Raw genomic sequence first — 21,526 nt, forward strand, 5'->3', positions numbered from 1 at the left:
GCAAATTTGCAAGTTTTCTTAGATTTATGAACTTACACAAGAAAAGGGACAATGGGGATTTTAAATAGCACCTAAGATAATGTGGTCCCATTCTTCTGACAACTTAAAAGTATTACTGTGATTTCAACTGGAACTGTTTGGTCATGATTGTGTTCTTGCTTAAGAGCTCCAAATAAAAAATGAAGGTCAGATTCTGAGTGTTAGAACTTGTGTGGGATACTGCCAGATGTCTCAAAAAAAAAGACCCAAAACTAATAGATGAACAATATGTACAGAGCCAAGGTCTTTTCTGCTTTTGGTACTGCCACACTGCAGAGCAGACTGGGGCTGTATGGGGGACTGCAGCAGACACAGCCAGGACAGGTGACCCCAATTGCTCAGTATGTGCAGGGGGGATGTTTCGAGTGATGGCTTTGTCCTCCCAAGTCACTGTTACATGTGATGGGGCCCTGCTCTCCTGGGGATGGCTGAACACCTGCCTGCCCATGGGCAGCAGTGAATTCATTCCTTGTTTCGCTTTGTTTGTGTGTGTGGCTTTTGCTTTCCCTGTTGAACTGTCATTATCTCAACCCCATGAGTTTTCTGGTTTTTACCCCCTGTATATCTGTATATACACAGATTCTCTCCCCAGTCCTGCTGGGTGGAGGACTGAGCGAGTGGCTAGATGGGGCTTGGCGGCTGCCAGGGGTGAAACCATAATTTCCAACAGAAAGCTCTAAGAGATGGCTATCACACATTAGACTTCTCTGGCATGTGGATGCAGAATAGAAAAGTTGTGGCAGCACAGCACTGCAGCAGCATAGCACCAATTAAATAGATTTTATACATTTTATTATGAAAAGCAACCTGCTGGAACACTGTGTACAATGGAAGGGTGAGCCATATTTTACTTGTGCTTAGCCTGTGGAACAGACAGTATGACTAAGTTTTAAAAAGCTCAGAATTTTTTAGTTATTTTGGGGGAGGGCTTTTGCAACACGCGTTGGTTCACACTGTGTAAAACACATCATCACTTCATCAGGCAACCTCAGTGCTGTTCTTCGAGATCTTGACATTGGGTAAGGAACCAAAGGGCAGGTGACAAGAAAAAAACGACCTCAGATGACCAAAAGCTGACCCTGGGAAACCGGTTTAAGGGTTCACTGTTGGAAGCCAGTTAGCATTATTTGCGAGGAGGACAGAAATAATTTATCATAAATAAAAAAAACCCTGGAATTAAATTCTCAACGCACAGAGCATTTATCAAGGGATTCATGGGGACGACTTTTGGACCTCAGCATGCCGATGTGGCTGAGAAGTGCGATGGCGGATGTGGAAGCCTGGCCTGGAGGGAGCAGTAACGCGAGGCAGCAGCCGGGCCAGCGGGATTGCGGAGCGTCTCCCAATGGATTTATGAAATGACGAGGAAATAACAGCACCGTTCGGCAGCAGGCCGCTCATCCCAGACACGCTGCGCTGAACGCAGCCATGGCTGCCCAAGGAGAGAACGCTCAGCCCCACGCACTCCCCGCAGCACCGCAGGGAAGGGAAGTGTGGCTCCGGTGAAAACCTCGCTCCCCGAACGGGGAGCGCTCGGGCCCGGGGCAGGCGGGCCCTGCCGGTAGCGCGGGCCGGGCGGCGGCAGCGCGCGTGCGCCGGGAGGCCGGGCCCGCGGCGGCGCTGAGGACGCGGTGTGCCCGCCCCGCCCCGCCCCGGCCCCCTCCCGCCATCCCCGGGGAATGGACGGATGGGTGCGAGACTAGGTAGGTGGGTCGGTGGGTGTCCGTCCTCAGCGCGGAGGGGAGCGCCCCCGCCCGGGCCGAGCTGGCGGCGGGGCCGGGCCGAGCCGGGCGGGGCGGGCTGGTGTCCCCGCTGCGGGCACCCCGCTGGGGGCTCGGCTGTCGCGTTTGGGCCTCCAGCCCCAGGGGTGCCTCGGGGAGAGGTGCGGAGCCCCCCCGATCCCCTTTCTGCAGTGCCCAGGCTGTGTCACACGGGGGGCAGGGGCGCCTCCCGCACTGACGCCTCGCTATAGCCCCTGCCATTCCCATCGCCCTTGGGGGACTCGGCTTGCCTGGCTTTAGGCACGGATTTTTTGGAAGAGGTCATCAGAATGATGCGAGGCTCTTCTCCGTTGTGCCGAGCAATAGAACAAGAGGCCTCGGGCAGAACATGATGCCCAGGAAGTTACACCTGAAGAGAGAAAGAGCTTCTTTACTGTGCAGTGACAGCCCTGGAACAGATTGTCCAGAGACAGTGTGGAGTCTCCCTCAGTGCAGATACTCAGCAACTGTCTGGACACACTCCTGTGCAATGTGTTCTAGGATGACCCTGCTTGAGCAAGGACATTGGAACACATCACCCTAACAATAAGGTTGATGGTTTGATCCCCATTATGGGCCATTCACTTAAGTTTTGTCCTTGTGGTTCCTTTCCAACGCAGAAGATTCTGTGATTCTGTGCCGCACTGTGGTTCTTTCCAATTTCACCCATGCTGTGATTCTGTGATGTCCATGATGAGCCACTATCAAAAGCAGCTGCTTTTGCAGAGCTTATCTTTTTATTCATGAACATTATTCTTGCATAGCAATAATTCAAATAAAAACATTTGCATCAACCCAGACAAACATTTTTTTCATGTTCTGGCTGGGACTTTTGTTGGTCCCACACCCCAAGACCCTGTTAATGCAGATAACTGTGTTTTCTAAAATAATTCAGGATTATGCTTCAGGAGCCAAACTGTTTCTGGCACTCCAGAATCACTGAAACATGAAAATCCTTCACCAGCAGATAAACTGTAGTAGATTATTATATTTTAACAGTCATGCATATCTTGCATATTTCTCTTTAGAATGCTTTTAATGGAAAGAAAATTAGTCCTATGTTGTGGGTTTTTTATTTCATGAGTAGGAATGGCATTGCACATGGAAGTGTCTCATACCTTGTGAGAAAACAGTTGTGCAGTAAGTCCTTCCAGAGGGTCCTAGTATAGTTATGTTTACAGGTGCTTGGTAGGGTTTTTCTGAGCAGTTTAAGCACTCTTTCTGTGGACTTTTGCAGTGAGCAGTGCCCACACTCATCTGTCACCTTTTGTTCCTCTCTGTACTGCCACAGCTGTTTTTGTCTGGTACATTGAACTTGATTGGGGATTGATCTATCTGAAAAAGTCCTCTCTAAATAGAAGGGTGTCTTTCCATCTGCTTAAGCTGTGTGGTGAAGTTCATGTTAAAATATCTACAGTGAGCAGTTAGGAGGGGACAGAGCAGGCACTTGGGAAGGGGGAAGAAACAGCTGGCTGCTCTCTGTGGTGTCATAAGCTGCTCTCCTGTCAAATGTGAAACTCAGCCTTAGTTCTAGAGGTTGTGTGTGACACACACATACTCCCCCCCTCTTTGTTTTTTTCTTATTTCCCTGAAACTGATTTCCTAACTAAGGAATGCATACTTGTAGATGTGGCTAATTACCTTTCTGCTCAATTTTGTCCTTGCTTTACTTGAGCTGGAAGAATATATATATATATATATATATATATGTGTGTGTGTGTGTGTGTGTGTATGTGTATGTGAATGTGTATTATGGGAAACATGACATTTGGATTGAAACAATGAGACACAATGACATTTTATCTAAAGTATTTCTATATGATAGAAGTGTAGATTATGGCTTTTTTTATAGAGATAGGAAATGTGTTCCAAGGTGCAATTGAGGTGCTGGTTGCAGCAACTGCACACTGCTGCACCACACACTTCCCTGTTTATTCACTGGCCTTGTGTAACCTGAGCAGCTGCAGTAATTGCTGCTGTGCTTGCACACTCTGGTACAACAGCAGTCAGTTGTGGCTTGAGAGAAGGCATGTTGAAATGGCTGTTCATTTTCGTTGCTTCTTTTTTCTCCTTAGGTAATTCTAGAAGCTATGGATATACTCTTCAGAATCAGAGGAGGCTTGGATCTTGCATTTCAGCTTGCAACGACTGATGGTGTGTCTATAAGACTGATATCTTATACTTACATTAACTTTTATTAAGAAACTATTATATTTATTTTCTTGGCATTTTACCAGGTGTTAAGTGTTCTTCACAAACCTGTAAAGATTACTCTTTATCTCTATAAATTTTCTTACACTCTTTTTCCAACCTATTTTTTTGTTTTAATTTGAAATAAATTTTACATTGACATTTTTCATAATTTCATTTGCATATACATTTACTTGTGGATATGTTATTGGGGTCATTTTTCAGCTTGAAGCTGAAGTTGACTCTGAAATTCTAAGCAAACAGAATAACTTTAGGCAATTAATTTTGTTATAATTGGACTGTATTAGTAATATAATTTTGAAACTGTGGTCCAATCTTTCTGGAGAAATAGAGAAGGGGAACAAGTTAACCGGTCACTCTACTGAATTTAGGCAGGATTGGCTACTGCAGTTCCATGTGATAGCAAGGGACTGGTCCATAAAGCATGAAGGGGCTCCTGTAGTGCCCCATTGTCATAGTAAATGCCATTCTGCTCAGGAGGCCTGCTCAGGGCTCTCAGGGGCCATTGAGGTGTCACAGGGCAGGATGGGGAAGGAGGCTGTTTTTAGCTCAGCTGTCAGTCATTCTGCATTTTAAAAGGATGTGTCTCTAGCTGAAACAATGAATTCCATCTAGTGAACCTTGATAAGGAACTTGGGCTTATTTGAGTTCGTGATGTGGAGCAGAATTGTTGAATAGATTGACCTAATCCAAAACAGCATTTTGTGAGTTGCATCCTCAGAGAAGGGTTATTTATTTGACTTTGTCTCTGGTGTAGTGAATTGTAACCACAGTGAAGCTGAGTGATGGTTGAATTGTCCAAGTGCATGGTATTCACACCTATTGGTGGGTAAATATGGTACCTTGTTCCCTTTGAAGGGCACTGAGCTTTTTCTTTTGGAGCAATTTTTCTTTGACTTTTCTAATAATGTAGTTTTTACAGATTTCTAGTACAAAAGTTATATAATTGTGACTAAATTTAAGTTAATGCATCAGAGAGATACAGCATAGTCTGTGATAACTTGTTAGTACTGTATTCAAAGTAATGTTTTGTAACCCTCACAGTAAGGAAAAAAATGTGGCTAATGTGCCCAAGTTACTTTATCATATCCAGCAGTGTCATATCCATTGTAGGTTCAGGCTGTAAGGTGTGAGTAAATACCCTACAAGCTCTAAAAGACAACTGTACATACCAGTAATAAAGTTTCAAGCAAACCAGACTGTGGCGTACAGGTTTATGCTGGCCAAAATTTGGTCCTCACCTGGAATGTAGGCCCTGCTTTTCCAAAGATTAGTCTGGGTTTGGATAGTATTTCTGAACAATGATGTGAGGTCAGAAACATGTGAGTGACTCAGATTGAATATTTTCAGGATTTTTTTCAAAACCCTAAATACACACAGATTGGTTAAGACGTATTAGATGTGGTGACAGGAGAGTAGAATATTCTTCTGTAAGTTTGACAGTATCTGACAGAAACAGTACACTTTTGCTCAGGGAGGTGTGTGAAGGTTTGAGACAGACCTGCTAAGTGAAATCTTACCTCAGTTTTCTTTACCCAGTCATTTTTCTGATCATAACAGCGCTTGCATTTTTATTCCAAGTCAAAAAAAATTCTTAAATGTGTGCCCAGCAGCTACAACAAAATGGTGAGAGAATTTTCTAGGCTAATTATATCCTTACTGTGTTTCAGAGGCATCAACAAAAAAGGCATTAGGATATGTTTTCAGTGATCTTGAAAACAAATTGTCCTCCGAGGTTCTTGTATTCAGAATTTGCCACAGTTCAGTCTATGTGTGGCCTAACAATGGTATGAGCACAGTTCCAGAGCTGACTGATGAGTCTGCATGTAAGGAGATAAAAAGATTTATACAGTAAGTATGTTTAAAAACTGGGGGGGATGGTTAACAGATTAATTTCATCTTATAGAAATTTCTCTTTCTGTTGATAATTCAGATTTGATCAAGATGATGAGACCAAACGAAAACTTGGCAAAAAAAAGGATAAAAAGTTACAGGATACGGTATGTTTCTAATATATAAGAAAAAATATCATTTAAACATTTTTAGACTTGCTCTCCCTAGGCTTTTCTGTACACAAATTAGCATTGACATGACTTTAAAGAGTGCTTTTAAAGCATTGAGACTCAACATGAATGCAAAAGTCCACCTAAGGTAGATCAGCACATGGAAGTTTGTCTTCAACATTACCAGCTTTTTCCTAACCCAAGTATTTAATTACTGATTTTGATACCAAATACCTGCAATCTTAATTTTGCCTTCTTGGTTCATGTATTTCTTGATTCTTACTTTTGCCTTCTTGTAGCTGGAGATGTAATATTGGTGTCTTTTTTCTCTGCAGCAGCAGATAATCAATGTAGACCTCATGTTGGAAATGACATCTTCATTAGCTGCTCTGGCTCCAGTCATAGAAAGGGAAAAGAAGGAGCACCACTACATAAATATGACATTACCAGTTGATGTTGTTGTATCTGTTTCTCCAGAAGAGCCATGGGGAAAGTAAGTGTTATCCTGAACTTGCAATTTTTCAGCTTCATTTCTGCTTTTTCTTGAAATACTGAAGTAAAACTATATCATTCATCAGTTTAATGAAAAGTATGTAGTATTTTTGTGATGTAATTTTAACTGTGTAAATAATAAAAGCTCATGTAGACAGCTGTTAGCTTCAGTAATCTTGAGACATGATCCTTTTGCTGTCTGTAAAAAATTCAGTTTATCAATGTCTGACAAATTTGATAACTCATAACCATTCCTTAGCAAAGAATTGAGAAAGTCAGGAAAATGTTCTAGAAATTTTTGTCTGTGAGGTGTATAAAAGTGAGAGTTGGGGTGGTGTATTTGATGAGTCTTTGTAATCTCAGCCCTGCATTTGGGGGTGCAGCTGGGTAGGTACAGATGGAAAACACTTGAGTCTGCCTATGTATTTTTTCCTTGCATTTCTTCCACAGGATTTGACTCTACACGACACTAAATGGTGTGGATTTGCAAAAAAAAAAAAAACTATTAGTGATATGTTTAATTTTTATTTTGACAAATGCTCATACTGATTGTGTTTCTGATATGAGAGCAGGGTAGCCACATTTGGGAGGACTGAATCACTAGGGACTCATTTCTGTGTGCAGACAAGCTTTGAGTAAGGCACAGCTGGGCTCTGCCTTTTCCTGTGGGAGCAGAAGCATTGAAGTAGTGCAGTCATCTGACCAGGTCAGATGTGCATTTAGGTATTGTATAACTCACAGCTGTGAGAAAAAATCATTCACAATCACTGCTCTACTTTTGAAATATTGTACTTTGCAGGGTACAGAATCTCCTAGTGAAAGCAATTCATGGGCAATTAACTGACATGGAAAGATGTATCATGAAATATGTGAAAGGAACATCAATTGTGGTACCAGAACAATTTCATTTCATGTTACCAGGAAAAAATCACCTCGTGACAGTCTCATATCCTACGGGTATTTCAGATGATCAGCTGGAAAGTTACAGAAAGGTAAAGCCAACAAACAGCAACAGAACTGGATCTTCTCCTTTGAATTACTGTAATTGAAGCAGTGGTAGGCTTTCCATTTAGTCAATGTAGAACAAGTACTAGCAGATACTGCTGTATTTTAGATTCATTTTTATTATAACCAAAGCAGTATACTGAATGGAAACTTGATTCATTAGAAGTTATTTTATAGAATGTGCCAGATCTCATTTTTGTGAGAGAACAACAGAAACTTTAAAAGTACATAAAATTTGGTTGATAAATATTTTCTCTAAATTATACTTCCAGTAAAGTATTATTTGAATTTCTCCCTTTTTTTGTTCTCCTATGGTAGAACATTATTTTTCTTTGGGTGTGTTACTACATTCAGCTTTTTACATATGTCCTGAAAGGCTTATTGGGGGTTTTGTTTGTTTTGGTTTCTTTCTTGGGGTTTTGTGGTATTGTGGGGTATTTGTCTGTTTGGAGGGGCTGCTTTTTGTAGCTCGCAGTTGGCCAGACTTAGCTAGTTTTTGGCTTGTTTTTGCCTTTGGGTTGGTACCTAGAAAAAAGAATATGGATGAGGTGGAAGAATGTTGAGATGTGTCAGTCCTTTCAGATTGAGACTGATACCAGTCTAGGTCCACACAATTGCATGTACTGAGAGCAGGGAAAGAATATTCTGCAGCTTGGAGGTGCAGAAACTGGGGACTTTTTCTGTGTGAAGCATTACTGGGTATATAAAACCCAGTCTAGCCTTGTGTTTGCAGAGGCCTCAGGCACTGGTGGCACTGCCTGTTTCCTGCTCTCTCTCTGCAGTTCGCTCTAACCCACTGCTGGGAAGTGTTACTGCAGCTCCTCTAGCTGGGCTCAGTGCTGGGTCATCTGCCTAAAATGTATTACCTGTGTTACACACATTATCCTAGATGATCTCATCATGCCTTTCACTCTTAAGCTCTGTGAAATAAGACAATATATCTCTTTAAATGTGGCTGCTGTGTGGCAAACAGAGCTTAAGAGATTTTAAACTGAATCTGCTTGAACCATAAGCCCAATATCTTTACTTTGTGTCAGTACATGTTATTTGTGTGCTCCAATATCAGTTAAGATTATAATTGGGTGTGTGTATCTACATTACTGTGTAGATAAAACTGTAATCCTTTTCTATGATGGTGTATTTTATCAGGCTTTCGTAACAAATCTGTTACTCATGGTATTTCCAGTGGGGCCCCAGCAGCAGGTGTTATGTAACAGGACTGCAGAAAGTAGTGGGTCCTTTAGAAGGGAGGTAAGCCTGCATGAGCTTCCCTGCAGAGGAGAGGTCTGGTAGTAAACATACTTGCTGAGTGTTTAATTAAGCCTATTTTAATAATTTGCTAAACTGTGTTATTCAAATTATATCTTTATTGCTGCTTACAATGTGGTCTTTCTTTTAATCCAAACCATGAATTGTGTTTCTTATTTTTATTTGAATTTGCATGTAGGAATTGCATGGGTTATACAATCTGCCTTGTGACAGACCATATTTCAAGAGAGCAAATGCTTATCATTTTCCAGATGAACCATATAAAGATGGATATCTCAGAAATCCACATTTACATCTTAGTTCACCTGGCATGGAGTCTGGTATGGTAAGTTTAAATTGAAACATTTTGCAGAAAGTACCTTTTTATTGTAATTGAGATTTTTTTATTGAAAGAAGTAATTTAGATAGTAAATGATGTGCAGATAAGAAAGTGAAATAATTGGCTTGACCTTTTAAGCAAAAGGGCTTCTCTGCACAAAATGGCATTGCTTTAATTTGGATTTTCCTGAGAAATAATAATAAATTGGATTTTCCAGGGAAAATAATGTCCATGATTTTAGCATGTATTCTAAAAATTTTCTCAGAACCAGGGCAAGAAACTAAAACTAGGAACAGAGAAGTTTAGGAGACAAAACCAGGTGGAGTAATCATGAGTGAATAGTGACCCTTTGAATCTTCCAAAGAATTGCAGTCCCCAACTGCAAACTTTACAGGTCAAGTGCCAGGTGATATGACTTCTCTGCAAACTGGTGCAAGTGTGATGAGAAGCCTGTGTGTTCTCCCCTCTGTGCAGGTGTATTTAGTGCAAGGTGTGTACAGTTACCTGTGTGTTCTCCCTCCTGTGCAGGTGTATTTAGTGCAAGGTGTGTACAGTTACCTGTGTGTTCTCCCTCCTGTGCAGGTGTATTTAGTGCAAGGTGTGTACAGTTACCTGTGTGTTCTCCCTCCTGTGCAGGTGTATTTAGTGCAAGGTGTGTACAGTTACCACCACTACATGCAGGACCGCATCGATGACAGTGGCTGGGGCTGTGCCTATCGCTCTCTGCAGACAATCTGCTCTTGGTTCAAGCACCAAGGCTACATGGATAGACCTATACCAACACACAAGGAAATTCAACAGGTACAGAACACTTAAGGAGATTATTTTATGCTTATTGTCTGTAAAGGTTTGTGTGGATTATGTTTTAAATATCAAATTCGTACAGTTTAGAAGATATTTTTTGTCCCTTAAATTGGACTGGTGGTTCTGAATTGTTTGTTTTGGGTGACATTATCTGTAGAATAAGATACATTAATGAAATGTTTCCTTGGAATAATGTTATATTAGAAGTTGTGATATGACATTTTCAGTGTTTTTGTCAAATGAAAAGAACAAAGAACCCAATGTGTCATGCTAAAATCAGTTTTAAAACTGGCTGTCATATTCAGTGACAGCTAGATTAGTTCCCAGATGCTACACAGGAATTTACTGACAAGTTTTGCAACTTTGCCTCTGACAGTAGTGCACTTTTCCTGATTTTTGAACTCTCCTTCACTTCTTTTGCTGTTTTGAATTTAAATGCATACCTGAATTGTTCGTTTTTGTTAACAGCACTGAATTAAAACTGTAGGCTTGTAGCTAATACCCATACTTGGGTATGCCTGTCAAGGAATACTGCAATTACCTTCTGTCTTCTAAATATAATTCTTCATGTTACAGTTATTTACTGAACATTTCTCAATCCACACCTGAATGCTATTGAAATCTGTGCATGCCTGTAGCATATTTAGGCATCTGAAAGAGGGTAGTAGCCCTCAGAAGACCTTTGGGCTTTGTGTCCTGAGCAGAAAAGGTCCCTCTCAAGTGCTGAATGTAACATAAAAGGCTCAGAATGAAGAAGAGGTTAAAATAAACCATAACCTTTGACATGGATCAGTAGCCTCTTTCTCAGAGCACTGTTTTATGGATGCTTTCCTGAGTGCTTTGAATAGAAATCCGAGCCTTCCAGTCTGTGAAGTGGCTTCTGCAGTGTACAAATAATGCACTCCATTATTAAAGAGCTCAGTGGCCCCCCTCCCAGCCTGAAGTCTGCCTGTGGACCTGGGATTGTAGTCTCTGCTCATGGACACAGTTCTGCATTACTGCTCAAAGGGACATTTCCAAAACAGAACCACAGTGAATGATTTCAACATCCATCGGTCTGCTTTTCAACAGCTAGGTTCAAAACACATGTCCATATATATAAAGCAACATTGTTCACACAAAGTGGTGGAATTCCCTACTATGTGTTGTTGACATTTCGGTTTCTTCCTCATTGTGATGTTGCACAGGCACTGGTTGATGCTGGAGACAAGCCTGCAGCGTTTGTTGGCTCACGGCAATGGATTGGTTCGATTGAGGTCCAGCTTGTTTTGAATCAGCTTTTTGGAATAACATCCAAAATATTGTTTGTCAGGTAAGAATCACTGCCTATTTAGTAGCTTGGTAATTGCTAGAAAGACTGAATGCCTTAAAATGCAAATCATGATCACAGTACGTGGGAGAAGAGGTATAATTAAAGAAGAGGTATAATTAACCCTCCATTCCTACCTTTAGTTGTACTAAGTGCTTATAGATGAGGGTAGAGTTAAATTTCTTGGGAGCTTTGAGTTGCACTTTCCATTTTCTATAAATTGCTTAATAATATGCAAATTGCCCAGTTTTATAAAGCTATGGTCAAATGCTTCCACAAGAAATGTGGCTCCCATTGGGTTTGCATAATCTATAAATTGCTTCATGATACGCAAACTGATATGGAATTCAGCCTTTGCACCACAATTTTTGATGCAGGCACACAGTCAGATGTCCAGAGAGAACTGAATGTACACTAACAAATAGATTATTACTGCAGCCACAGACCTAACTTGTGAGTTTAGGATTAAGGCAAATTGTTGAGAAGTCTGGAAAATAATGTTCCCCTTTTTGCATTTGTGTGACAAATAAAGCAAGGAATTTGTTTCCATTCTGACAATCTCATGCTCTCATACACAGTGAAGGACCCTACGAAGATATTTGGAACAAAAAGAATAGTCTTTAGCATTTATCAGAAGAAAAACTGTCATACTTTTTATAATTTAGGAAGCATTAAGCTGACTAATAAAACCCTGAACATTTAATAAATACTGTCATGAAATTAAGAACATACACTAACAGTATGTGTGAAAATACAAACCAAAATGCTTTTCATATGTTGTATTTATTTAGAGTAAATTCACATTGTAGGTATTCTAAAAGAGCATAGTGATGGGGATGCCTAATGGTAGGAAAATAGTTCAGGTCTTCAATTTTTTAATCTTTTTTTTGCTCCAGAGCTTGTACTTGCAGAGGATTCACCTATTATTTATAGCAGCCGTGAAGATTTTTATACCTGCATATGAGAATATAGAATACACTCCTTTCTGAACTGGGTAGAATTGCTCATAGTGCTGCTACAAGGGAGCACCAGTTTTTCTCAGTGTTACAAAAAACCAACATCAATACCATGCTGGGAAAAAGAAACAATCATGCAGCTTTTTCAGCTGGTCACTGGCAGTGGATAGCATTTTTGTCTTGGGCTTATTTCCAGCAAGCATCTTTAATTCTTTATGGAAATAAGACTTCACAGCTGCACCAGCAACACTGCTACTGCAATATTATAATAAATTATATTATAATAATACTGCAGTATTATAATAAATTATAATAAATGCATCATTTCCCAGTTTTGTATTCTGTCTGCATTTAATCCATTCCTACTTGGGGAGTAGGCACACAGACTTTCACTGGGTTTTAAAAAGATTAGCCACTATATGAAGAAATAAAAAGACAAGATATCGAAAATGTCTGTATTAATATCCATGCCTAGCAAGTAGACCTTGTGATAGAAAATATTTTTCAGATTTTCTCAGGAAGTTTAGAAAGGAATAATCCAAGTGACTTTCTAATCAGTTATCTATGCAGTAAACAAGTATAATGGACAATTAGTGAAGTAAGTCTAGTGAGAATGATAAGTCTCTTTTTGTTTTTCTTACCTAGCCAGGGTTCTGAACTAGCATTGCAGGGAAGAGAGCTTGCTAATCATTTCAAGACTGAGGGAACTCCAATTATGATTGGTAAGTACTTGAGTGTTGAAGAATGCTAATGAAAGTGCATGGCCTCCCTGTGCTGAATTTCATTCCAATTAGAACCCATTTAATTTACTGTACAAAAGTTAATCAAAACTGTAGATAAATTAAAAATTACGGTTTTCCCAAGGTAGCCTCAAAAATGATAGAGTTTAGTCTGGCTGGTATATTTTTATTTGGTATTTCCTTCAAGCTCAGTTTTAAACATGGAAAAAAAAGTCAGTCTAAATGGTGTTTTTATAAATTTCTATTAAGTCAGAACTTGAGCTGACTTCCATTCTCTACAGGAGCAGAAGTTCATAGAGTTCCCCAAAACTTCCCCTCAGACAAGAGTACTGTTTATCTGGCTTGGAAGAGAGGGTATTATCCAAATTTGTTTTAAGACCAGTTTTAGTAATCTGAAGTATTGGTATGATAACTGCCATTTGCAAAAATAATGCAACATTAATTGAACTGTTTTTTCCATGTTGTGTTTTAGGAAATTAGCAATATTGATGTTATTATTTTCAACTTTAATAACATTAATTAATGCAATTTTTCAATCTGTATTTGTCATTCCATAATACATTGTAACTTTCTCAAAACATAGGTGCCAGAAGTCCAGACTTTTTTGTATGGTGGTGGTTTAGATTAGAGATTAGGAAGAAATGTTTCCCTGTTGGACACCAGAACATCTGCCCAGAGTTCTTTGTGGGTGGCCCAGGGCTCAAGGCCAGGATCAATGGAGCTTTAAGCACCTGCTCTAGAGGGAGGTGACCTCCCCATGGCAGGGGGGTTGGAACTAGGGGATACTTAAAGTCCTTTACAACCCAAACCATGCTATGATTCTATTAAACATTCTTGGCCTTTCAGCAGCCTTTTGTCTGAATTTCAAGAATGTAAAATCCTGTATTGAAAAATCTTTTAGTACCCTTTGTACTGCACTCTTGTAGGTTGGTTTAATTTTTGTTGTCATTGGAAGGCTGGAGTTGGGCTTTTTGAGGGTAGGGTTTGGAAATTGGTTTTGCTTGTATTCTTCCAGGGATTTTGCAATCCCTATGTGCTGTGTGGAGTTATTAGTATAATATTGTGGGGAAGTAAAATATTGCATGTTATCTGAAAGAAACATGCAAGAGTTGACCTGAGGAAAGGGAAATCAGAATGTAGTATTCTGCCCCTAATATTCATTGATGTAATACAGTAGAAAACAACAGATAAACTTCATCCAGGAATTCTGATTTCTCTTCTAATTTTAGTCCTTTTACAACCATGAAATTTTGCAGGTTTCTTTCCTACAGTTAGGTTTCTTTAAAAAAAAGTGCAAAAGAGACATTTGAAATATTCTTGACTTCATCTGGGGGAAGTGCTGACGATTTAACCTGCCTTGCTGACTTGGAAGAAATTTGGAAAATACATTCTGTAGTAACTTATTTTAGTTACTACAACTAACCTTTCTTAGATGTAGTAAAGATACATTGTTTAATAATGTCAAGAATCTTATGAAAGAAACACTTTCAGAATCATCTTGATACAAGCTAATCTGTAAATAGAAGGTGTTGATGTACTTTTATTTAGACCTTGCACATTAAATCAATCCCAATGAAAAAAAATCAGCAATCTCTGTTTCTCCTATTTTAGGTGGAGGTGTTTTGGCTCACACGATATTAGGAGTGGCTTGGAATGAGACTACAGGGCACATTAAATATTTGATTCTAGACCCACATTATACTGGAGGAGAAGATCTGCATGTTATATTGGAAAAGGTGAGGCTTAATGCACATACACACTCACACATTTATGTATATACATGTATTTTGGCATTAAACATATAATGTCCAGACAAATACAATGTGGCCATTCTATGGCTTCTCTATTCCTTATGGAAGAAGCACTGACCCTGCTTAACCTGCATACTACAATATATTAAGTATTGGCAGTTTCTGAAACTTAGTGTCTTTGGAGATGTATCAGATCAGAAACTACAGCAAGTTATACTATAAAGAAATGTTCTTTATTTTACATGAATTCACCCATCTTCCCTTTTACCCAGGAGTATATACCATAAATGTGTTTTATATTTTGAATAAAACAGAAAATTCTGTTCAGGCTGTAAGATGCTCTAAATGAAAGAGAAGATAATTTATTTTAAATATTAAAAGTTATTTTAAAAATCCAGCAATAACCATTCTCAGATTAGGCCTTTAACAATGATCAGAGGGTAGGTACTGAATTGTTTTGAAAATGTGGAAAAACTACAAAGTGGTCAGGGGCATGTAATGTCATTTCCACATTTAAAGCCACTAAAAGGGATGACACAGCATGTTACAAACCAGTAAATATAGTGTCAGAATTGTAAACTCTTAAAGCAGCTGAATCATCCTGTAAGTGCTAGGTAATCAATGTCTTTTCTGTTTTTCATATTAAGTTGGAAATAGTAACTTTTATTTCTAATTGATACCCTTGTGTAGGCCCAACAAAAAAACCCAAACAAACAAAAAACTAACAAATAAAGCCAAACAAACAAAATCCCACAAAAAAAACCCAACAAACAAAACAAAGGAGCTCTTTAAGAAACATTTTACTGGCCTATAATGATCAGAGCTTGAAATGAACACAGGAAGAAACAATTTCCAAAGGCTGTGTAGGACCAAAGGCTGTTAGAGCTACTAGCTGTTAGAATGGTTTCAGTGGTCCAGGAGGATAAAATAAATGCAGAACCCACTTTCCTCATCAAAAGTGTCTAGGGAGGAACTAAGGGAAACTGTGAGAATGATGGTGTTTCAGAATAACATTAGCCTCTCAGGAGCAGCAGAAGGTAGTGGGGAGGTGGGAATGGGGAGGAGATGATACTTTCTAAGAATTAAGCTGGGGAGGGAGGAAGGGGGAGAGAGTCTTTCTGTAATGTGTTTTCCATTAATGTGTTTCCAGGCATGTAGAGAACTTTCTGAAAATTGTCATTGCATTCTACAGACATTTGAAAATAATTCATACAGCTCAGATTAGTATAATTGGTAAAATAGGAATAGACTCAATAGTAAAAAGCAGGAAAAACAGAATTGGAATTTCTGTCAGGAAACCCAGATTTTGAAGTAGATTTAAAAGCTCTCTTGCTTTTCCAGGGCTGGTGTGGCTGGAAGGGCCCGGAGTTTTGGAACAAGGACGCCTATTATAACCTGTGCCTACCTCAGCGACCAAAGGCTATTTAAATTCACTCTCATGCTGAATATGCTGAGACAGAACAGTAGCTAAACTAGATAAAACTCTCCTGTTATTTATCAAAATAATGCTTTAAGTCAATCAAAACCCAGTTGAAATAGAAATGTTGGTTGAATGACTTAAATTAAGAAACTATTTTTTTAAAATGAAACCTCTAGAAATAAGAGTTACCTGCTTTGAACTGTATTCCTTATAAATGCATCTATTAGGCAACAAATACTCTGTACTTTTCCATAGCACAACTTCAGGTTGATATAGTATTTCCTCTTCTGCTAGAATCTTTGTAGATTAAATGCCAAATCCAATTGTTTTAGGGAATTCTTTCATGACAAAAAGATAAAGTGTCCTCTGCCTTTCAAGTTCCACTTAGCCAGCTGTCTTGTCCATTATGAATCTGTTCAAAGGCTTTGTTTGTTGTTGGGATTCTTGATGAGGCATTTTAGGAGTGGGAAAAGAATGGCCGTATTTACTGAATTTTAGTAATTTTTCTGTCATATTTACACAGAAAGAGAATTAATTTTTCTATGCTCATTTATTTATAACTGAATGAATACAAGTATTCCAGGGGGGAAAAAAAACCTCAAAAAATGCTTCTGTAAGAAGTAACAATAAACAAGCTTTCCTCCTTCTCAGAAGGAGACAATGTCCCAGCACACACATCTGACTGCTTGGTGTATCATCCAGTCATGGTTCTTCAGACTTTAGATTCCCCTTATTTCATGTTGGAATTACAAGCTGTTTCTTCTGGCAGCTAGGAGACAAGATCTGTCATAGGGACAAAATAAGTCTGTAGCTACTTCATCAGTACATCAGTAAGAGTACTAATGATTTATTTTTTTTTCTGTGTTGAAGTAGCCTCTTAAGTTCCTCATATACTGTCCATTTCCAAGAATACCCTAACCTTAAGTACCTATGCAAGTTCATCCTTACTAGGAGGCTTCCTAAATCTAACTGCTCTAACACACGTTTGTTTTACTTAGATGCTAAAAGCATTTTAAAATATTCAGATTTGTATTAAACCAACACTGTTACACACCATCTGATCTTCTCCTCTTCCTGTTTATGGATCTGCTGGTTTCACTTTCTTGTTTCTGTGCAGTTGGATCCTCTCTCTGCAAGCCATGTCTGTCACTTAGTGAGTATCCAGACTGTCCTCTCAGTTTCATTGTCTGAGTGTGCTGAATTGTCCTGAGGAACTTGGCACATTCCAGAAAGCCATAATCCAGTGCAAGGTCTGCTGCTGTCTGTCCACTGTTGTTGCACAAGCTGAAATCCAGAATTAACAATAACCAATTAAACTGGAATAATGAACAAGTGCTGATGAAGTGGTGATTTACGCAGGTGTATAAAAATAAGTACTGAGAATCAATAGCAAGAAGGTTTGTCAAGGATAGCATACAGCTCATACAGGGGGTTGGTATTAAATACAAAAAGGAATAATTATTTTGAAAAAAAAATTTCATCAGACTATTACTGGCTTTAGCCTATCAGAAAGGCAAGGAGAGGGTGAGATTATGATCAGGATTTACTCTCCTCAGTTATCACAGAGGCATATAGCTAAACAACAGCATGTGAGCATGTGGTCGGTGCTCCTTTGGTGTTTATATCAGTTTTTCATACTCCTGTGGCTATAGCCATGCTATATTTGCAGCCTCAGCATGTGTGTTCTGAGCAAGTTAAAGGTACTCTGTAAAATGCACATCCTTTGATGCTCTTACTGAAGTTACTAAATGTCATTCAACTTACTCAATTTTAGCATCACCAGCAACAAGGAGAGCAAGACATTCCAGACTCCCAGCTTTTGCTGCTTTATGTATCGGGGCTTCTCCAAGGCAATCCTAAAAACACAATTTATATATAACAGTCATTTGCAAGAAGAGGAGTAGGATAAAGCTGTCTTGTTCTCACAAATGACTGTTTATATACACCAGTCTGTTGTGAGCTGGGAGAATAAAGGAATATAGCTAGGATAGTAATGGTAACTACCATAAAATGTCTAATGTATTCATCATCACAAAGCAGAAGTGCTGTCTCCTGCACTACTCATTGTTTAACATTTGCCTTCTAAAAGATAACTTACACAGAATACTCTCTACAAGATTAACAGCATCTCTTGGCACCATTCAGGGATTGCTGTGACCAACAGCTTGCTACCAGCTCAGAGGTATAAGAGATTCAACTCAGCAACTCGAGTAAGAATCCTTTCATTTACTCGAAGTTAAGGACAAACTTTTGGAGGAAAAATAAATACTCAAGTTGTGTAAAAGAATTAAGTTGTTTGGACATCTGCATGCAGCACTCTTAAGTGTGAAAATTAAATTATACATTGCAAGCGAAGTTGCTAATGCAATATAGACAGCATTTCTGGTTCATGCTAGAAGTTACTCTAAAATAAGCCACCCTAGATATCTCATCCAATACAACTGAGTTTAAAAAAACCCTCTCTTAGATAAAAAGTGTGTCAATAATATTAAGTGAATTTACTGACATGCCAGATTAGAAGTGGAAGGAATAAAACATAGTGTTTTTTACCTGTTGGTTCAAATTTGCTCCTGTCTGCAGTTGCCAAAGTAGGAAAAAAGCTTCACCACCACAAGCAGCCAAGTGAGCTGGAGACTGACCAGAGGCATCTGCAGGTGCATTCACAGCGGTTCCCGTCTCAAACAGGTTGCTGAAACTACCAGACTGAAACAGGATAGCAAAAGAAATGGTACTGCCAGTGTAAGCCACGGCAGGTCTCAGAATACTGCATCATAGCAAAAAACATTCCCCATGCAAATCATTGGACCTTCATGTTCCTTGCAACTGCCTTCTAAATATTTTCTTTTTTAAAGAGCAGTGCAAGAAAGATTTTGTTGGCGTTTAATCTCTTAACCAGAAATACCGATCGACAGGGTTAGTGCCCCAGCATTAACAGCAGCAGCTCCAGGCAAACAGCCCCTCATTCACTTCCGCAGCCGGGCTCCCGGCAAGACAGAACCGCAGCCAGAGCGTTCCAAACCTCACCTCGGAGCTGCAGTCCAGCATCAGCATCGCTTCCCCTTGCTGGCCGCGGGGCTGTCGGGGCTCGGGTCTGTCGGGGCTCGGGCTCTCGGGGCCGGGGAGCGCGGCGCGGGTCCGTCCGTGCCCGCCTCCCCGGCGGGCTGCGAGCGCCGGGCCCGCGGCCCCGCCCGCCCCGCCGGCCGCACGTAGGCAGCGGCAGCCGCCGCCCAATGGCCGCCGCGAGGCTCCGCGGGGCCGCGGCCGGGCCGGGGCTGGCGGCGGGGGCGGCCATGTGGCGCGGGGCTGGCCGGCACGTCCCGCACACACTCTCCAGCCGCGGCAGCGCCCTCCGGAGCCCCGGGCAGGCCGGCACCCGCTGCTACACCGCCCGGGAGCGGGCTCGCTGGAAGCGCCGCTGCCCCGGGAGCCCTGAGCGCGGCCTGGTGTGCGCTGGGCTGTGCTGCTGCCAGGCGCAGCCGCCACAGCGCTTCTGCCAGCCGACCTTAACGCTGGTTTGGGAATGCTAGACCAAGGCAGACTTGCATCTAGGAAAGAAAACAATAGAGGATTAGAGTTTTTTTACCAAAAAAACAAAGCTTAAGTCAATGAAAAGAAATCCTTACAATCGTCCTGCCCAAGCTCTGCCACTAGGCCAGGGAGACTGGGCAGACGTGTCACGCTGTGAGACCCAGCTCTGCCCTTCAGCGCAGACATTGCAGCAAGTTCAGCATCACCAGTGTGAGCGGGACTAGAATCGGCAATGCTGGATCTGCGCACAGCCCCCTGCCACATCTCTGCTCAAAACACATTTGCAAAAGCAGAACCTTGATTGTCACTTACATGAGCTTGAAGCATTCTAGAGGATGAGTGTCCAAAGTGCACAACTCTGTTCCCTTAGCATTATGGTATTTCCTTCTGTCTCAAATACCTACATGTTTGTTATGGAAGTTCCTCATAATCACTACCATCATTTAAAAAAATAATTGAAAGTCACATATTTAAAAAACAAATAATAATGGCACGGTTTTAATAAACAGAGATGGGGAAAAGAAGCCTAACAGTATTCCTTTAGGGCATACATAGTTCTGAAATTAATTCACAAACATGATGAAACTACCTTCTGCTTCTCCTTTGGGAAAGCTAATATAAATTATTTTGGTATAATATGAGCATATGCAGTACAATTTTTAAAGGTGCAGAAATCCAGATAGATAGGCTGTGATCAATTCAGCAGAATTGTTTCAGTAAGTGACCGTTTTCACTTCTCTTTTACATGGAAAGAAGTACACTTGTGTAATTACAAAATGTTGTATTGGGTTTGTCCCTGAACAGCTAGCCAAGCTAATTAGTTAACAAACAAAATTCCTACACTTCCACCTATGCTTTGTTGGGAATGAAATACCTTTGTGCAATTTTAAAGATTCTTTTGAAAACACACATATCCAGAATTAGCTAAAGCTAAATAGTTTTACATTGCCCAAGAAGTTGTGTTTTGGTGCTTTTGGTTTTATTTTTCTTTTAAAGATCTTTCCTCCCCACATTACCTCAGCAATTCAGAGGTTTCAAGCTGCACCTGAGGAATCTCATCTTTCCAGCCTAGCCACCTACACACACATCTGCATCCGGCCAGCCAAAACTCTTCAAATTCCTGGTATTAATTAGTTCTTGAGCTTCAGGTCACATTTTGCACATCTCATTAGCGCCTGCAAAACTCTTCTGCTTTTGAATAACTGGTATTTGTACTTGTATAAACACAGGAGCAACAATTCTCATCTTTTGCGTATGGGGCAGCCCCAAGTGCCAGGTAAGGACAAGGCTTCCTGGCTACAGCTGTTCTGGAAAATAACTTAGCAAAAAGTCTTCTGTGCTTTGTATCTCAGATCACACATCTTGCTTATGTATCAACAAAATTAAATTGGAAAAATAGCTCTAATGAATGTGTAAGCAGTCAGATAAACCAAGGTGTGCTGGTGAATCTCACACCCTTCTGCATCAAAAGCAGCCTGCAATCCATTGTTAGTTGTCTTTGCTGAAGGGTACTGCTGCTTTCACAGACTGTTCTTCACTCTGCCTGTTCAATCAAGTAATGGGTTGATGCTTTAAAAAAAAAGTTTCCTTTCCTGTAGATTTCTTTGGTTATATCCTCTACACAAAATGAACCAGGATTAATTTTAGCAGTTTTTTGGTCTTAAAGTCACTTGGGACTGCTGGGAAACATTACATTGAGCCCATGGTTTTAACCACACAAATCTGCAGGCATCACTCTCCCGTTTTGATTGTTGCCTCTGTCCCTGTCGCTATAGAAACAGATCGCACTGCCAAAAGTGGAAGGATGATAATCATCTGGAAAAAAAAGAAAAAGCTGGGAGCACAGCTAAAGATTATTTTGAAAGCACTCTCGTGCATTTTGATATTAGTTCCTTTTTGTAAGATAGACAGCCAGAAGCA

The 21,526-nt window shown here is 40.3% G+C and overlaps 2 protein-coding genes across 2 annotated transcripts; one reads left to right on the plus strand and one right to left on the minus strand.

Annotated features, from left to right (window-relative positions):
* Window positions 1–1,663: 1,663 nt before the first annotated feature.
* On the plus strand, window positions 1,664–18,365 carry UFSP2 (UFM1 specific peptidase 2). Its single transcript, XM_059470868.1, has 12 exons — window positions 1,664–1,742; window positions 3,875–3,953; window positions 5,681–5,861; window positions 5,944–6,010; window positions 6,349–6,506; window positions 7,305–7,497; window positions 8,958–9,104; window positions 9,735–9,899; window positions 11,090–11,214; window positions 12,813–12,889; window positions 14,519–14,643; window positions 16,000–18,365. The coding sequence occupies exons 2-12, from the start codon at window positions 3,890–3,892 to the stop codon at window positions 16,084–16,086; spliced, it is 1,389 nt and encodes a 462-aa protein (XP_059326851.1). The 5' UTR covers window positions 1,664–1,742; window positions 3,875–3,889; the 3' UTR covers window positions 16,087–18,365.
* Window positions 16,610–19,212, minus strand: ANKRD37 (ankyrin repeat domain 37). The gene is made up of 4 exons (XM_059470869.1): window positions 19,103–19,212; window positions 18,629–18,781; window positions 17,843–17,934; window positions 16,610–17,362 (listed from the first exon to the last, which is right to left on the minus strand). The coding sequence occupies exons 1-4, from the start codon at window positions 19,127–19,129 to the stop codon at window positions 17,125–17,127; spliced, it is 510 nt and encodes a 169-aa protein (XP_059326852.1). The 5' UTR covers window positions 19,130–19,212; the 3' UTR covers window positions 16,610–17,124.
* Window positions 19,213–21,526: the final 2,314 nt, after the last annotated feature.

This window comes from Ammospiza nelsoni, chromosome 4 (genome assembly GCF_027579445.1).
Source record: "Ammospiza nelsoni isolate bAmmNel1 chromosome 4, bAmmNel1.pri, whole genome shotgun sequence".
Lineage (NCBI taxonomy): Eukaryota > Metazoa > Chordata > Aves > Passeriformes > Passerellidae > Ammospiza > Ammospiza nelsoni.

Coding starts and splice junctions, on each gene's coding strand:
- UFSP2 (XM_059470868.1), top strand. CDS start 3,890: ATGGATATACTCTTCAGAATCAGAGGAGGCTTGGATCTTGCATTTCAG. Junction 3,954..5,680: donor TCAGCTTGCAACGACTGATG/GTGTGTCTATAA, acceptor ACTGTGTTTCAG/AGGCATCAACAAAAAAGGCA. Junction 9,900..11,089: donor CACACAAGGAAATTCAACAG/GTACAGAACACT, acceptor GATGTTGCACAG/GCACTGGTTGATGCTGGAGA.
- ANKRD37 (XM_059470869.1), bottom strand. CDS start 19,129: ATGCTGATGCTGGACTGCAGCTCCGAG. Junction 17,935..18,628: donor GAGCAAATTTGAACCAACAG/GTAAAAAACACT, acceptor TTGTGTTTTTAG/GATTGCCTTGGAGAAGCCCC. Junction 17,363..17,842: donor GCTGGTGATGCTAAAATTGA/GTAAGTTGAATG, acceptor TCTGGATTTCAG/CTTGTGCAACAACAGTGGAC.